This window comes from Spinacia oleracea, chromosome 6, assembly GCF_020520425.1.
Source record: "Spinacia oleracea cultivar Varoflay chromosome 6, BTI_SOV_V1, whole genome shotgun sequence".
NCBI classification, from domain to species: domain Eukaryota; kingdom Viridiplantae; phylum Streptophyta; class Magnoliopsida; order Caryophyllales; family Amaranthaceae; genus Spinacia; species Spinacia oleracea.
Window position 1 is genome coordinate 149929084 of NC_079492.1, and position 19144 is coordinate 149948227.

The 19144-nt window shown below is 32.5% G+C and overlaps 1 protein-coding gene across 3 annotated transcripts; it reads right to left on the reverse strand.

Moving 5' to 3' along the window:
* Positions 1 to 1363: 1363 nt before the first annotated feature.
* On the reverse strand, positions 1364 to 13041 carry LOC110791042 (protein BREVIS RADIX). Of its 3 annotated transcripts, none has more exons than XM_021995807.2 (6): positions 12576 to 13041; positions 8898 to 9135; positions 4346 to 4758; positions 3522 to 3651; positions 3096 to 3430; positions 1364 to 1844 (listed from the first exon to the last, which is right to left on the reverse strand). In XM_021995807.2, the coding sequence occupies exons 2-6, from the start codon at positions 9027 to 9029 to the stop codon at positions 1766 to 1768; spliced, it is 1089 nt and encodes a 362-aa protein (XP_021851499.2). In that variant the 5' UTR covers positions 9030 to 9135; positions 12576 to 13041; the 3' UTR covers positions 1364 to 1765. The 3 variants fall into 3 exon arrangements, with proteins under 3 accessions (XP_021851499.2, XP_056688491.1, XP_056688492.1); XM_056832513.1 differs by lacking the exon at positions 12576 to 13041 and adding an exon at positions 11463 to 11596; XM_056832514.1 differs by lacking the exons at positions 8898 to 9135; positions 12576 to 13041 and adding an exon at positions 5499 to 5910.
* Between the last annotated feature and the right edge of the window lie 6103 nt (positions 13042 to 19144).

The window sequence follows — 19144 nt, forward strand, 5'->3', positions numbered from 1 at the left end:
CTGATTGAGCTCATATATCAATTGCTACATCCCTTGATATAATTACTTTAATTCACTATGAAGTGAGGAACTGCTAGAATTACTTGTAAAACAATCTCGGAAATCGAAGATTGAGGTCAGCTTGAATGACCAATGTGCCATGGAGAGGGTGATTTTGATCTTAAACCAATTTGAGAACGAGTTTGAGCCCGAAAAGGGACTGATAAAACGCGTTCTTGATTATGTGTTAAAAATTTAACAATTTTGGTTGCTAACATTAGGACTTGCGATTTTGTGCGTTTATTTTTTAAAAAAAATTCCTGATTTTGCTTGAATTTTTTGCGTTTTATTTTGTATGTTAAAGGAGTGAAATTCTTTATTTGTTTAATTTTGTCGATTGAAGTATATCCAGCTTATTCAATTTTTCGAATTGATTTAGCTCAAATTGATTTTGTACATAATCTTCAATGTGTATAATGAATTTGATTTATTTTTCGTTAGTTCTTTTGGTCTGACTGGTTTTTCTGGAGGAAACTTTCTGACATAAACAATTAAGCTCGAAGTGTTTAGAAGACAGTGGTTTGGCTTTGAATTATCACTCCGTACTCGATAAACTACAATAGTTTCCTTCAATGTTGATTGGCTGTAAATAAAAAATAACACTGTTTCTTTCATTCTGATCATTTTGTAAAAGAAAAAGTCTGTAATTGGGCCTATTCATCACATTGGCCACGAGCCTTCAATAAAAATGCAGCCAAACTTATCAAAAAAAATTCACTTAGGAAATGGGGAATGAGTGTTAGACTATTAGTTGCAGGAGTGAGAAGAAATAGACCTAGATATGACGCATAGGAAAGGCGATGCGAAGGCCTTGGGTTTAGAATTTTGTTGTCGGAATCATTGTTGAAGGATTCAAGTTTTTGATTCGGTTTGGGATGACAATAGATATGACTCTTACATATGATCAATTAGGGATGAAAGATGATTCGTTTTTTGAATTAGAACTCATGTCTAATTAGGAAATGAAAGGGTAAACATGCAGCAATTCGAGTGAACACTAGCCTTACTTATAAGCAGCAAGAACATAACGGCTATATTGTAATAAAACTAGCCGTTAGATTCAAATTCTGCAGTTTAATAGGAGTTTGGGTATTTGGTGCAATTTTTTTTATAAATAGATGTATAATATGCAAAAATTTTATATATAGGTGTATTTGGTGAATTATAAACATGACTTAACGGAGGACTAACGGAAAACCATAATAGGGGTATTTGGTGAACAGTACGGAAAAAATAGGGGTATTCTATGAATTTTGAAACGCGCAGGGGTATTTGGTGCATTATTGCAAACCTCAGGGGCATTTCATGAAAAAACCGTAAAAAGAAAGACATAATTCCCCTGTGTGTTCCATTGTTTGTATAACAACCTAGTTAAGAATTGCAGCTTCCATTAAGATAATTGTGCAAAATCGCGAAAATAGGGTATAAAAAAGAATGAAAGAATATTCAGAAAGAAATACAAATGATAAAAGGATTAGAAAAGATGATAAATAGCCCCCAGTTACTTGCATCTTGCCCCAACAAACTGGGAGTGAAACTACAGAGAAGATATATATCAAGTTCAACTGCTGTAAAATATGTAATATGAACATGCTTCTCTGAGTTCTTTCTTGTGCAGAACATCCATATTCTGGTAAGACTTTTCTCTGATAAATATCATATGGTGCATTAGCCAAAATCAGAAGCCTTCTTTGAGTTAACTCTCTAAGGGGAAAAATAAATTAGGTTAAAGGTACTGAGTTTGTATCCTCTCTCTATTCTGCTCCCACCACATCTTTGCATGCACTTCACCAAATTTTTCGCGGCTGCATAAGCATACGTCAAAGTTAGAGATCTACCAGAGTGAAGCAACTGAATAACAAGTGTTTATGGTAGGAGTTTGGTTTATTTTCCTGTGTTGTTGCTGATGAAACTTACCATATTTTAGTCTCTAGTCTACTATATTAATCAACTTAATGGTTACATTAGTTTATGGTAACAACTTCTTGGTTATATTAATCAACTGAATGGTGTGTTTTTCTCTGTTGTTGCTGATGAATTTTTCCATATTTTGGTCTCTAGTCTACTGTATTAATCAACTTAATGGTCACATTAGTTTCTGGCCAAATCTGGTTTGGGTTTTATCAATTTTAATCAGGTATTAATCATACAGCAAGAGAACATTTATACTGAAGTTGACTGCAGGACTTCAGGGAATATGAAATAAAGAACTGAAAAATTCTATAGGGTGGAAGTATGGTATATTTTTCTTTGTTGTTGCTAATGAAAACTTACCATATTTTGGTCTGTAGTTTACTATATTAATCAACTTAAGGGTCACATTGGTTTCTGGACGAATCTGGTTTGGGTTGGATCATTTTAATTAGGTATTAGTCATACAGCAAGAGAACTTTTATACTGCAGTTGACTGTAGGGTTTCAGAGACAACTGAATAACAAGTCATTATGGTAGAAGTGTGGTGTATTTTCCTGTGTTGTGGCTGATGAAATTTACCATATTTTGATCTGTAGTTTACTATAGTAATCAACTTAATGGTCACATCAGTTTCTGGTTTGGGTTGAATCGTTTTAATTAGGTATTAGTCATACAGCAAGAGAACTTTCATACTGAAGTTGAATGCAGAGCTTCAGGAAACATGAAAGCAAGTGAATAACAAGTCATTATGGTAGAAATATGGTGTATCTTCCTGTGTTGTTGCTAGTGAAATTTACCATATTTTAGTCTCTAGTCTACTGCATTAATCAACTTTGGTTACATTAGTTTCTAGACGAATCTGGTTTGAGTTGGATCGTTTTAATCAGGTAGTCTTATCCTCATTGTTTATTAGATCATACCAGAAAAGTCAGACCAAATAAGACCAGAAAAAAAAAACACACACACAAAAATCAATCGGACAATACCAGATCAGACCAGAAATTAGATTAATCAGGCCACACCAGGTGAAGAGAACAAGGTGTCATACAGAAAGAGAACTTTCATACTGAAGTTGAATGCAAAGCTTTCAAGAAACATGAAAATTCAATAGTGGAAGGTTAAGGATCATGCTTAGTAGTTACCTGAATCTCACACGACGTAATTCTCTAGTCCCATCAGCAAGCTGTCTAATGGTAATATACACCCCTGGTTCATCTTGTTCAACCCACTCCGTTTCAAGCTCACTTGCATTACTAACCGACACATCATCCCTAGACGAGGTGGTTGTCCGTGATGGTTCCATATTCTGACCGCCCATACCATAAGCACTCGACCCTGCATTGTAACCTTGTTCTGATGGTTCAGGTGGGAAGAATGATTTACTGGAAGGTTGGTAGTAATTTCTTGGTATCCACTCTTTGTTAGTCATAGGACTCTCCATTACTGATCCAACTCTAGTGTAAGTTGAATCTCTTGCCTGTGATATCAATGAAAAAGTACACCTCATCATCATCTGATTTTGAAGAACAAATCAAATTATGAATATCAATGGAAAAGTAAGTAAGTACCTCATCATCTGATCTTGCTGGTGTCTGAAGTGCTTGTCTGTTGAATCTTTGAACGTTGTAAAGCTCCATGATTCTGTCGTAGTTTTCACCCCACCATCTTTGAGCTTGCCATTTGTTAAACATGTCTCGGCTTTAACAGGAAAATACACAATGTTAGTTCACACTGTTGGTAGCCACACCTAGACCCATCAAAAATCGGACGGACCCGAACCCGACCCAATAATACGAGGTCGTGAACAAGATCTGGTGATCCGTAACCCGAGCAACCAAAACCCGTTTTTGACCCGACCAATTGAAAATCATTGTATTTGTAGCAATAAATGAGATTATGAGGAATTTTAAACATAGTAAACACGTTGTTACTACTTACTATTGTTGGATGTAACATGAATTTAATTTGAATTATACGCCATCTTATGGTTGAATTTGACTAAGTATAAAGCTTGTGTAGAAAATTTTGTTAACTTGTGCTTATATTTTGTATATATTTATAACTGAAAATATAACATGTGTTTTAAAATATCTCAACCCATTGGGTTGACCGAACCCATCAGTTTGGGTCTTAAACAAGCATTTGTAAACACGAACCCAAAGTGACCAACCCGAATTAACCCAAACCCGATAATAATTTTGTACAACCCGACCCGACCAACCCCATTTGACAGGTCTCCACACCCTATGCTCATCAGATAGCTGATCTGCAACATGATTATTTTCTTTTCCTTTAACCATCATTAATTTTAAACAAGACTGATTTAGTGATTTCATGGACTGATCAACCTGAGAAATTCATGAAATTCAAGACGGATTTAGTGAATTCATACCTGAATCGAATCCTCTTCAAATCATTCCCTCCATTAGGAAGAGAAACAAAAGTAATATGCACACCAGGTTCAACCTGTGCCATCCATTCTTTAGGTTCATCTTCATCTTCTATAACCAAATCACTAGCAGCAATTGAATCTCTTCCTCCAATAGGAGTCCTTTCACCACCATACCCACCACCAGCAAACCTCGACGATGATCTTATACCGCGATTATGATGATGTGTGCTGCTGTTGAAATCCCAAGCAGGTGTTGAGCTTGAACTTCCAGGTTGCATGTAAGAGTATCGACCCCCTTCTGATGCACTATCATATTCCACATATGACCTCTCTCCTTTCTTGAAATCACCTGAGCTTGTGCAGGGTTTGCACTGTTTGTATGCACCAGAGAATTTCAATGCCATATCCTTTATCTGCAAGTTATTTTACACAATATTAGAGTAGGAAATTCTAGGAGAAAGCACATGTTATAGTAAAAAATTCTAACAACATGGCATTGATGTTCATATGAAATCGTTTTTAGGCTCCGTTTGGTTTGGTGTAAAATGATTTCAACGCAGGAAAACACAATTCCAAACTATTTTCCTTTGCCAAACCAAACGACCTAAAATAATTGACAAGGGAAAAATCGGTTTCCTTAAAAACAATCCTTTATCTGCAAGTCATTTCAAAACAATATTAGAGTCGAAAATTCTAGCAGAAGACACATGTTGCAGTCGAAAATTCTAACAGTTGATTAAGGCTATGTTTGGCAAAATTAATTGAAATAGAGCTGAACCTGATGAGTTTAGCTGAAACAAAAAAAGGTTGTAGCTGAAACTGATAAGGTGATGAACTAATAAGATACCTGAGCAGATGAGTTTTTTTGTAGAATTAATGCTTTAAAGAGCTGAAATTTATAAAACAATTGTTCTACGTCTCAATTTAATTAAATTTCAAGACCTTATATTCTATTTAAGGTGTTTGACAAACCGCTATAATCATTTAAGGTGACTTAAAATTTCAACACCTTATTATTTAAGACGTCTGAAATGGCTTCCCAAACAGAGCCTACAAATATGGCATTGAAGTTCATTGAAATCACTTTTACATACACAAATAAAACAACACAGAGACAGCAATCATGCTACAGACAAGGAAGCTGAAGACAAACCTTGTACAATTTGTATTCCTAGAAGCCAACATCAGCAGCATAAGTAATAAGGAGTAAAACTTTGAACAGAACATAATCCAAACATAGTCTTAGTTTGACCAGGAAATACCAATAGATTTCTATAACATGATCTGAATTTCAATCTTGATAATTTTTCTCCATTTTTCATGTAGTTCATAGATAGTTATTACTTAGGATAATCATGCACCATTTTATGGAATACCACGGCACAAATTTCAATCTTTCTAGCTTACGCATCAAGTTTTGGTAGCTTAAAGGTAAACTAGAAGCAAAGTGATAAAGATTGCAACTTGTGACAAGTTATTCATCATTCTAGATCACCCCATTGAAAATAACACTGACTACTGAACAATAGAAAAGGGTATGCTTGGCAGGAACATTACCCAATATTTCTAACTTGGAATAGTACATAAATATCACTCCTAAAGAATTGAGCTAATCTATTTAAGAAACGGAAACAATCAAGAGCACCCAGCGAGTAGATTACTCATTTGTTACGACATATTTTACTATATAAAAATGGTACTTGGGGTTTGCTGGATGATACAACTCAGACATACTCAAGTGGATAGATTACCCATCGGCTAAATTTACCAGAGAATGTGATTCAGGGGCCTACTCAGCATTGTTAACGATCATTTTCCTTGTTTTTACTAGTTGGTACACAAGGAGGCAAAAAGACCAGCATACATATGTAGAGGGAATTTGACCAAAGGTAACTTGTACAATCTCTTAAGACTTTTACCAGCTACTAGTAATTTACCATCAAGTCATCAACCATTGATTCAGTAAATTAACAAAGAAAAGTTACAGAGTGCACTGTATAGGTATTAGAGCCTAGCAAACTGTGCTCTTCTAGCTGCAATGTCAACTCAGAACTATTCATTTCATGATTAAGGCTGCAATGCTGATGGCTCACGGTTTTAGATAAAAATGTATTATTATTTTTAATATTATTGTAAATTAAAGTATTTTTTAACCAACTACTACAGTTTTATAAAAAGGGAGAAAATTTTGTTGAAGAAATTTAGTTGTGCTTTATTTTCTTTTCCAGGAAGAATAAAAATTAATGTAAATGTGACCATACCAAGTTTTTTTTCCTTTCCCTTTATTGCAAATATATACTCAAAACTCAATAGTATTATAGATAATTTGTTACATAAATTGAGGACAAGAATTCAATTGTGGGTCATATTCAACACACTTGCAAATCTTTAATCGATTTGATCTTACTTTTCTAAGGTTTTTACAGCTATGTTTGGTACAAGAACACCTACTATATTTTCTTAGACAATACAGCAAGAATTTCAACTGATATTCAAATATTTTATCAAACAATCCACAAGTTGTATACTCATAGTGCAATTAGAATGCTTTAGGTTGGTCCTTCCAGAGCGTTTATCATCCGCAAAGATGCTTTAGGTTGGTCCTTCCATAGTGTTTATCATCGGTAGAAATGCCTTAGACTGGTTCTAGATCTAATTTGGTTTTTCTTTTCATATAAAAAAAATGCAATTCAAGGAGAAAAAGAGAGATAGCTACTTTAAATAGTTGCAAGTTTTAGTTTGCCTCATTTCATTTCATTGTCCTCTTTAGACTTGAATTGATAGATACACTATGGAAAGGATTCGAACCTCAAGTTCTTATGCATAAATGATGAGTCATTATTAATGTAATTGTCACGTAACGCCCATGTTTGATAACTCGGTTTATTTTAGGTGATTTAATTTAGTTTTCGGAGTATCAATTACTGGGATCTTGCCTAGTGGTTAAAACTGATGGTCTATGTACACTAGATCATAAGTTCGAATATCCTCACCCGCATTCATAATCTATTTGAGTTAGTGGCTCATTTGCACCATAAACAAAAAAAAAATCCAAGAAAAAACAAAAATAACAAAGGGTCAACTATTTACAATACATGTAACTAAATTGTAATTGAAAATGACTAGACCACCTTTTCAAAGATTAATGGAGGTCCAATCTAACTGATAGTAGGCCAGAAAGGGCTAAGCTAAGATCTAAGCTACATAATTTAAGTCCTTATTGTCTCTCCATCAATAAGGCTGAATTGCTGATATGTTATTACAGATTTACAGTCACCTATGAGTCTATGACTCTAGGTCTTTTTAGGCAGTATTTTATGCTCACCCTTTTTTAAGGCAACTAATTAACTGAGTGCCTTAATTTGATCACGTTCCTACTTATGCTCTCTCATTCCTTTAGCTTAAAGTCAACTCTTGCTAAAAACTTGAAAAGCTAAATAAATTTCTTAGAATTACTAGCTAGATGCCTAATTAGTAAGACTAAATATTTTATTTATTTAATAGCCATGAGATCAATCTCCACTGGAAGCACTTTGAGAATGAGATTCCCTCTTTTAACGACTCCTAATAGTTCAAACACTTTTAAAGGTCTTGTCCGTTAACATAGGTCAGTTGACTCTCCCGATTGGATCTCTTCTCCATATAAAGTACCCTAGTAAAAATGTTATGCAGCTATTTTATTTTTTGAATTTTCATAAGATATTTTGTAAAAAATTATTAAGGAGTATTTAGTATAAAAATTAATAAAATTTAAACTTTTTTAAAAATAAAATAATTGTATAATACTCCCTCCGTATTTATTTAAGGGATACACTTGGTCGGACACGGATATTAAGAAGAAAAATTGAATAAAATAAAGTAATAAAACAAGTGGGGTTGGGTAAATATTTTAATAAGTAAAACAAATGGGGACCATGTCATTTTAGAGGAGTGGGGGTGGAGTGTAGTTATGGAATTATTTGTTTAATAGGGTGATGAGATATATTAGATAGATTATTTAATTAGATGGTGGAGTTGATAAGTTACTAAAAATGGCAGTGTATCTCTTAAATAAATACGGTCGGAAAAGGCAAGTGTATCCCTTAAATAAATACGGAGGGAGTACGTAGTATATATATTATTTTTTTCTATGTTTAGTATTATTTTATTAATAGAAACAAATTTTATCAATTTAAATCTTATTACAGCCGAGCAATCATATTATCAACTTATAATCATACACTTTGTAAGTTTGCACTCTTTGCAGGAATATAAAAATTAAAATATATATATACGGAATAAAGGAGTATTTAATTATTTAATTAATGGTAGTATTTCAACTTTTTTGTTTTATCCCCTGCAACATTCCTTGGTCCCCCACATCTCCAGAATCCTGATGCCCCAAATAGCACGTGACAGTACAAACTAGGGAAACGTGCCTTTAAATGGTTTCACAAACAAAGAAAAAAGAAGCTGCCAAAAGGCAAAGTATACATGAATTTTGATCAAGTACTCCAACAACATTATAATCCAAGGCAGCATAGTAACAACACTAACATTTAACATTACGTACCTGTGCTGTGATGCCTTTAACAGATTCCTTTGTATTTGGAGTCCCACTCCCACTTCCACTTCCACGCCCTCCTCCTCCTCCTCCTTCTTCCCCTCTCTCGTCCGTCTTTGCACATGTTATGCACGTGAGCATCGTTACGTTACTCTCGAAAACTCGAAACTCCCTCCCCTACTTTCCTGTCACCTCTTGTCCGGGGTTGTTGTTATCGATTGATTACTGTTGTTGTCGGGTTTTACACCTGCATTGTGATCATGTTAATAATGATTGTCTTTTAAAAACGAATACCTTTGTGTTACTATATTAATAACAATAACAATAACAATAACAATGCGATAGGTAGAATTTCAAACATAGCTCAAATATCAAGGAATTTGTTACTTTGGCATAAGTGTTAAACACTATAGGAATATTATTATTATGGGCTTTTTGCCAAATTGATTAAAATCATTGCATTATGAACAAGGCAAGCAAGGGTTCAAACTTGCCAAAAGAGAAAGAAAGGAATCTTTCATGTCAAAATGGAAATAATTATTGGTAGTCAAATAAGCACTAATTAATACACCAACACAAAGATAGAAGTTTTATAGGAGTAGTACTTTACATAATAATACTTTCTCCGTCTTTTTTTGTTCTTCTTAACTGAAATCTCTTCGCAAGACAAAACAAGCTAAACTAAAAAGAATAAATAGAGAAGAAATAGAGATGGAAGGGAGGGAGAAGGAGTATCATTCTAGATGTTGATGCAAACTTTAATCCAAATTAAAGAAAAAACAATGTGAGTGAAATCAGTAAAGATTTCCCAAATGCCTAATTTAGGCACAAAATCTTGGTCAATTAAGAAAAGAAAAGAAACATGGGAAAAGCCATTTCTTCAATCTAAACTACTCCCAATGGAAAAAGAACCTTGTAAAACATAATTTTCTGGGTCCAAAGGTTTAAGTAAGTATCATTATCATTAAGGTGGGTCCAATTTTAATAAATCAAAATTAAATAAATAGGTGGACAAGTAAATTAAATATTTTGAGCTTCCCACTAATAAATTACAAACACAAAAATGGATGAATTGCCCAGGCATTGTTTGGCCCATTTCAAGGTACTCCAAATGGTAATGATCCAGCTCATATCTACGCAGACAAATTTCACAATTTGCAACTACTTCTATTATAATGTTGGGACCGTTTTTAGTACGTTCTTTCAATTCAATTTTTTCATCAACTACTAAAACAAAAATATAAACCCTACCATATTGACAAATACGGAGTACTACGTTTGAGTTTTATCAAATACCACGTACGTAGTATGTAGTGACAATGTGGCATACTTTGTATGTCACTTTCGCTCTTAGTTTATTATGTAAGCTAGAGTCCTAAGGCCTTGTTCTATTCGACTTATCCTGACTTATTTCAGACAAAATAAGTTCAGATAAGTTCAGATAAATTTAGATAAGTTCAGATAAATTTAGATAAGTTCAGATAAATTCAGATAAGTTCAGATAATATAAGTTCAGCAAAAATAAGTTTTTATCACATATTTTCACACACAAATAAGTCTATTTCAGACAAAATAAGTTTTTTTCAGACAAAATAAAATGAGTTCAGATAATTTTAGTTAAGTTCAGATAAGTTCAGTTAAGTTCAGATAAGTTCAGATAATATAAGTTCAGTCAAAATAAGTCTAATAGAACGGAGTCTAATTAGAAATGACTTGAACAATACCATTGGACACTTAGATCACTCAAAGATCTTATTAGTTTCGTTTCAATATATATTTTCAGAATAATAATTTTGTACTCCCTCCGTTTCTTTTTGTTGTATCCGTTTCCATTTTAAGCGTTTCATATTGTTGTATCCATTTAGAATCTATTCTATTTTTGGACATACATTTTATCCTAAAATACCCATACATTTCTATCTAATGACCAAAATACCTAAAGATTCTACCCATATTCCCACCTAATTTTCCCCACCCATAATATTTAATTCTTTTCCCTTCCCCATATACTCACTCTCTCACCTCCTTTATCACCCATCATTATCACTCCTCTCTCTTACCTTATTTCTTTATTATTTTCTCACTCCTTTATTTATTATAATCTCTTACACCCAATCATTACACTTATACCCATACAAACCAAGATTCCAATTTTCTTAAAAACCACACCAGATTCCAAATGGATACATCAAAAAGAAATGGAGGGAGTACAATTTTTACGGGTATACAATTAGAAATGTTTACGTTTTAAATCGTGTTTTGAATACCGTTAAAAAATAAGGTACTCTTTTTTAAGGACGGAAAGAGTACAGAGTATGAAACTCGCTACCAAGTAATCTATAGATTTAGTTGGGGCAGCTTTCAAACTAATACGAAATGCTTAATTTACTAAAAGAAGAAAAACTAATCTCACAAACAAACCCGACCAACCGATTGACAAATCAACTTCAGAGCTTTCAACGAGATTCTTTCGTTTTAGTCTCAAATAAGACAAAATTAAGTACGAATAAAATCAATATTATTTGAAATAAGATGAAAATCAAAGCAACTTAAAATTAAAGCGACTCGAGTTACCTATTTACGAGGGAATTAAAACTCCCAAATGAAATTGGACGTACAATTTCTTCCCATTTATTTACGGATAACCAAATGAACCACTAACAAGAAATTGATGTTCTAGTTCTTAGAATAGTGAGTTATTTTTTGCTTTTGTTTTAAAAAAAAATCCCAAGAATGAGTCAGAAAGATGATGAGTAGGATAACAAAAAAAGATAAAGGGAAAAAGAGCATTCTCGGGATCCGAGAGAGATTATTTGTAGGGGTTGGGGAAAGCTCAAATAAGAAAAATTAAAATAAAAATAAAAATAAAAATGAAGATCCAATAATTGAAAGAAAGAATGGAAAATTTAAAGGTGTGCTTTGAAAGTGGTCCGTAGTCCGTTTCTCAGTTCTATGTGCATGCTTTAGCCTACACCTTCCCATTTAAAGAATTTTCACATCCTTTTTATTTTCCCTAAGTTTTTTACCTCACTTTAAAAAGGAAAAAAAAAAAAAAAACCCAAAAATAAATTAGAAGTTTTGGTGTTAACACCCGGTTCACACTTAGGGCTAATCCTAATTCGGGGCGAGTTCTGGGCGGATAGGTTCCAGTCCCTTCCCAATTGTAGTTGCGGGGATCGAACATGAGTTCTCTCTACTAAGTTCAACCTCAATCACCAGTAAACCAACAGACAATTGATTTATTTTTATTTTTTAAAACAAAATAAATTAGAAGTTGAACAGACATTGTTTTATTTTTATTTTTTTAAAAAAAATCATAAATTCTTTTATGTAATGCACTTTACCCTGTTCTATTGAACAGTACTAATCAAACTAACAAGGATAGAGAGACATTTAGAATCTCCTTTAACTTGTGTTGTAAACCATCACTTACTTTTTTAGAAAATCCAGTTATTATAATAGAATATTATTACATGACACTTCTCAATCGTCTAACTGTTAAACAATTAGCCGGATTCCGGTACGAAGTTATATATTCCGGCATTATGTCTCATTGCTTTATTTCACAGTTTTTATAAACACAGACAAAACCCAGAAAAAACAAAAAACAACATTATTACTTCATAACAATATGACATAACATAATAATAAAACAAAAATAAAAAAAAAACACCAAAACAAACTTACCAACAGCAACAGTAACTGCACACACGCCTGCCTTCTATTCAAAAACTTCTTCAATCCTTTTCCCCTTAAAATTCGAAGCAATAATTAAATCAACAAAAACTGAATAACTGTTGAAGGACGAAAATGACTTTGCACACGCTATACTCTTCTTCTTCTTCTTTATTTTGTCTTCTCTGAAAATGACGTCAGGGTTAATTTGGTGCTTTTGATCACAGCTCAAGCATTCAACCCTCAAAAAAAAATATGAATTGAAATAAATAGAATAATATTGAGGATGATTTTTTGTGATTGAGAAAACCGAATGAAAATCCGGAAACAAAATAATTTGATTTGTTTTTGTTATCTTGGGAATTGAGCTGCCGGAAATCTCGGTCGAAAAATATTCTCTACAAAACAGGAAGGATTTTATGATATTATGCGAGGAGTGAGAAAATGGAGAAGGAGGAGCGAAGAAAGAAGAAGAAGAAGAGTAGAAATGAGTTGAAACGAAGGTATTTAAATAGAGAGGGATAACGGCGTTGATTTAACGGAGATGTGGGCGTTACTTCTTTAAATTGAAGAGGGTTTGACGGTAGCCGTTAAAGTTAAAGGGGGTAAATTGTAATTTAAAAAGAAATTGTTTATGGGAATGAAGACAGATGGGCCAGGCCCAGGTTATAAAAGGGAACAAAATGGGCCCAGATTTGTCGCTCTGAAGTAGCAGGAGGACTAATATTAACTAGCGTGTAGGGTGAGTTTCCACGTGGCATTGTTTGATTTGCTGTGATCACCCCTGATCAAATTCTGAAATGATCAGAATTAGGCCTTTTTTAAAAATCTTGATTAGTTATTTTTGTTATTTGACAGATGATGGAATAAGAACAATCCCATCATTTTTATTTTATAAAATCCAATTTCCTTCCTTTTTTTATTTAAGTGTGATTAAAATAATGAAGAATAATCATTTGGGAAGAAAGAGAAATCATGTTATCATGATAAATGATGGTATTTGCAAAGGTATTATCATTAGCGATTACTTCCTCCATTTCTTTTTAGTTGCAATATTTTGTTTTTTTATCGATTATCCAAGTACAATTTGATCAATTAATATTTTTAATTTTCTACAAGTTAAAAAAAATTGATATTCAAAAAATATATATTATATATCATAAAAAAATAAAAATAAAGTGGAGTATGGGATATGAATAATGCAAATAAAAAATAGGGTTGCGACTGGAAAAATAATGGAGAAAATACATTTTTTGGTTTATGGGATATAGCAAATTAATTCATACATGGACCACCATGTTTCGATATGCTTGAGATCAATGAGAATTAATGGTTATTGGAATTAATAAAAATTAATTAGGAATTAGGTGGGAGACATTATGATATATGGGTATATTGATTAACTATGTGTAGTTAACATGATTAGTTTAAGTGTGCAATATAGGACACTCAATTATTAAGATAACATATGAACTGATTTTTGTAATTTGGTTGAGGTAATACAACTACTAATACTAGCTAGCTACATCATCAAATTGATCTAGAAAATTCCTCATCTAAATTCTCTAGCTATCTCATGTGATTGTATTCTAGTTGCGATTTGAATAACATTGACCTAAGTCACCTAACACAATAAAACATGATATGGAGTTGGTACAAGTTAGACTTCTTCATAAAATTAGTGCATGCTAATCGATAAAAACAAGTGTTTGAATCAACTAGCACCCTTGCATGTGACTCAAGGCTGAATTAGTACGCATTGGATTACCACGTGAAACATCCTAAATTAATATTAAATTATCATTACGAACAAATCATAACCGTATTGTTGGTTACCATATCCATAGGGAGTTCCAAAGAGATATAAACAAGTGTTTGAATCAACTAGCAAGGGAGTTAATTTCTCTGAATTCTCAAGGTCACCCTTGCATGTGATTCAAGACTAAATTAGTACGAATAGGATTAACACGTGAAACATCTCAATTTAAAATTAAATTATCATTACGAACAAATCATAACCGTATTGTTGGTTACCATGTCCTTAGAGAGTTCCAAAGTGAAGTTTGAATTTTCAAAATGTTAGTACAATAAATGTTGTTCAATCATGTTCGTATATGCTTAAAAAATGGGTGAATACTCGAATTTAACACAGGTTAACACGTATAAGTCAAGGTGTCGTTTGATTAATCATAAGATCGAATTAGAACTTCATAGGAAAAGAAGTTTTTCCCGTGCATGTATAAGCATTTTTTTAAGAAGTGGAAGATGTTGCATGTTTGATTAAACATAAGAAATATATTTCCATGGAATGTTTCGTTTATCTAGGGTGAGACGTATATAGGCAACTTCCTCCGTTCTATAAGTAGTGAAACATCATAGGAAGTGTAACTTAATTAATTTTCATGTGTTTTCTTTCCCTTTTTACGCATAGCATACACCAGTTCACAAAACTTTAGCTCCGACTACATCCGGATCCGACTCGTGTGACATAAATTGTTTATGTTGGCGCGTTCTCATGCCAATAAGAGGTTTTGCATCATGTGAGTCCCGAACTCGAGACTTTTCTTAAGCGTCATCAAGTTGCTTTAACCAACTATATATTGGGTTTTTTTTTATAGTTTTTCATGTCAACTAAATATCACCTATTTCGAAATCGGACAGAAGTATACTTGCATTAGATATCCCATGGGAAATAAGGAGATGCAATAAGTAGAAATAATTAAGCATATCAATCAAAGTCAAATCAAAACTTATGTCAAAATGTCAAGGCACCATGTCCTGTGATGATTTACCTAGCTATCACTAGGAATTAGACGACGCTACTGCATCAAATCATATAGTTACAACATGTCAAAATCCTAATTGAAAGGTCTGATTTTCATAATCCGTTGGATAAAAGATTCGATCTGTTGAACAAGTTAATTTACCAGTAAATAAACCAACCTCGTTTGTTACGTGAGCTTGTCCTGCATGCATAAATATAGTTCGTACCATTATTGTTACTCCATAAACATAGTAAATGTAATACGGTAAATCCCAAAATAGTGATCTTATTATTGTAAGGTTAATAATTTTATTTTACTGACGGCTGTGACCGGTGACTTAACATTGCCAAACTGTAGACAACTCACACAGGGTTCAGGAATATGTAATGTGTTACTGTAACTGGTCGGTATATATATTTGGAAGTTTTTATACTTTGTTCTTCCGGAAATATCGCATCATTTTCGTTCATGGGTGATGATAAATGTCGCAAGTTGCGACAACATTTAGTTGTCACAATCTTGCGTATTGCAGTTTAATTGGTACGTATAGGCGCCACGTAGACAATGTGTCGTTTGAATATTTTTACTATCAATTCAATATTTTTACTATGAAAATATGTAAACAAGGTAGTCGATATATAGAAGGAAACAGATTAGAATATTAAGATTTTCATACCTTTTTTGAAACATGTATAATAGATTATATAAGTTAAATATTTTAGTTTCCAATTTAAATCATGACACATAACCATGTCATTTTATCATTGTGACACGACTTAAAGGTTTCATGTTGCTAGGGGTGAAAGTTCGATAGAAAAAAACCGAACCAAACCAAACCGAATAAGAAATTCGGTTCGGTTTTTTTCCCTATTTGGTTCGGTTTGGACTGAGATTTTACAAATTTTTGGTTTTATGGTTTGGATTGGAATCAAAAGTCTGAAACCGAATAAACCAAACTAAAACCGAATAAACCGAACTTGGCTAAAAAGTATAATAAGGACCCGCAAATTGGCTAAAAACAGGTATAATATAAGCCCAAAAAACATGCCCAAATGAAAGGCCCATGAAAATTCGGTGCTATAGTTTGGATTGGACTGAAAATTAAAAATCCGGTTTTGGTTTGGTTTGGTTTGGATTAAAAGGTTATTTGGTTTCGATTCGGTTTCAAAAAATGAAAACCGAATTAGTTCGTTTTGGATTCGGTTTGGGCCTTAATCCAAACCGAAAACCGAACTTTCACTCCTACACGTTGCGACTTTTATCATTTTCGTTTATTTTTTACACTACTTACACTACGGCTTTTGCCATTTTTTTGTGATTCGTAGGTAAGAAAATTGTAGTCGTGTGGGGTCGTGTTAGATTCTTATCGATATATATTTTCTAAATATTATTTTTTTTGTAATTTTAATTGAACACGATTTGAGATATTAAGAGTCAAAGTAATGTGTTAGCAAAGTAAAAGTCAATCATGATGCGATATTTCCGGAACAGATAAAGTAAATAAAACAAAAATAAATGTTACTCCCTCCGTCCCGGAATACTCGACCCGGTTTGACCGGCACAGAGTTTAAGGAACTTGAATTGACTTATTTAAATTAATAGGTAGTAGTTGATAGTGGAGTATTATTTTAATGTAGTTAGTGGGAGGTGGGTTAAGAGGTGGGGTTGGGGGAGAGTAGGGGTTGAATTTTTAATTATTTTTTGTATGGAGTAGGGGGTAGGCGCAAATATGATGGTGCAGGGGTGTGCACAGTGCTCTTGGTGCACTGGTGTCCAAACGACATGCAATAAATATAAAACGCGGATATCTTGTTGAATCCGGAGAAGAAAAGAACAAACGTTGTTTTTTGATAAAAAAAAAGAACAAACGTTGTTCTTTTGTTAAAAAAAAGAACAATGACTGCTCTGTCCCTTTTTTTTCGTTCTTTTGTTTTTCCCTCCATTTTTCTGGTATATATACCTTCTTTTTTATAATTTTCGAATCAGAATTTGTGAAGAGGAGAGAGAAAAATTATGGAAAGGAGAGAGAAACTGTGAAGAGGAGAGAGAAAGTAATGGAAAATTCTCAGATATTGGTTGATTTTTCTACTTCAATATCAAATTCTATTGATTCTTCTTCTTCAAATTTGAATTCCTCTGCTGATAATCCGATTTGTGAAGGTATTTTTTCAATTTTTTAAAACGAATTACTTATTTATGATGATTTTGATTTCCATGTTCATTATTTTCATCATTTCAATTTATTTTGATTTTTTTGATCATTTCGATTTCTGCATTTCTCAATAACCTTGATTAATGTATTTTGATTCTATATTTTGATAATTTTGATGATTAATGTATCTTGATTATATATATATTTCTGATGGTTTTGATTTCTGTTCTTTTTTCGATTTTATATGTTCTTTTAGTCTTATCTTTTGTTCTTTTATATATTGGTTCTCATATATGTATTAAGAGATTGTAATAATACAGAAAATAATTATTGAACATGTTGTTCTTTTTTGCTTTAGCTTGTTGTTCTTTGTTCTTTTTTGCTTTAGCTTGTTGTTCTTTTGATATTACACACTTCAGATCAAATTGTTCTTTTACCATTTTTGTTGTTCTTTTATCTTTTTTGTTGTTCTTTTTTCACATGGTTAAAATAAGTGTTCTACATGATATGTTCTTTTCTGCTATTTTTAATGTTCTTTTTCTTTACTTTATTATGTTCTTTTATGCTCTATTGTTGTTCGTTTTTTTATTGGTAATGTTGTTTTACATGGTTAAAATAAGTGTTCTACAATATGTTCTTTTCTGTATTTATAATGTTCCTTTTCTTTATTTATAATGTTCTTTTAGGTTCATCCTCTTTTTGTTCTTTTGTGGAATTGCTCTGTTTATTCAGCCTCTCTTCTTGTTCTTTCAGCTGTTTTTGAAGATTTAACATCATTTGTTGCTGGTCAAGTAAAAGCTTCCTTTGCTCTCCAATACTGTACTTTTTGAAAAAAGAACAAACATAAAAGAACATTAAGATTTATATCTAATAAACATAAAAGAACATAACAACAAAACCCCCCCCCCCCCCCCCCCCCCCCCCAAAAAAAAAAAACAAGTGCACCGTTCTTATCATGAACATGGCTTGTATTTCTTCTCCTTCCCCCTCTTTTTTTTTTCTTTTCATTTTCTATATTATATAATATTTCTCCTATTGGATTAATAACTTCTCATTTTAGAAACAAATTCTTGAGAGAGAAAGATGAGAGCTTTTAGTTTCTCCCAACAAAAGAGAGATTTTATGAGAGAGAAAGTTCAAAACAAATTTTCTCCTCCTTCTTTCTCTGAAATGTGATTTTAATTGAATTACGTTTACAAAAAAACTAGTTTATTAAGCGAAATACTATTTCAATTTCGCTATTTTTTGAATTTTTTTATTCATTCAAAGAGGTTTATGCTGTTGATGAAGGTGCATCGGGTGATTAAGGTAAATTTTCTCGTTCTTAATTCTATGTTCTTTTTAAATTTTAATGTTCTTTTCTTATAACTTTCTATTTCTGTGGCATCAAAACAGTGTGTTCTTTTTTAGAATCAGCAATTGTTCTTTTTACATATTTATAGTGTTGTTTTCAGATATCTTTTGATAAATAAAATAACGGAATTAGAACATAAATTGGTTGAAAAAGAACATTTCTAGAACTTAAAAGAACAAGAAAAAATATAGATCTGTTTTTAACGTTCATCAAAGGTTCGTCGTTTTATTTTTTAATTAGAACATAAATTGGTTGGAAAAGAACATTTCCAGAACTTAAAAGAACAAGAAAAATTATAAATCTGGTTTTA

Bases quoted from the DNA above. Each gene is read 5' to 3' on its own strand.
- LOC110791042 (XM_021995807.2), bottom strand. From the start codon at position 9,029: ATGCTCACGTGCATAACATGTGCAAAGACGGACGAGAGAGGGGAAGAA. The intron at 3,431-3,521 runs GTACTTACTTAC...TTGATATCACAG, and splicing joins CAGCAAGATCAGATGATGAG to GCAAGAGATTCAACTTACAC. The intron at 1,845-3,095 runs GTAACTACTAAG...ATGCTTATGCAG, and splicing joins TTACGTCGTGTGAGATTCAG to CCGCGAAAAATTTGGTGAAG.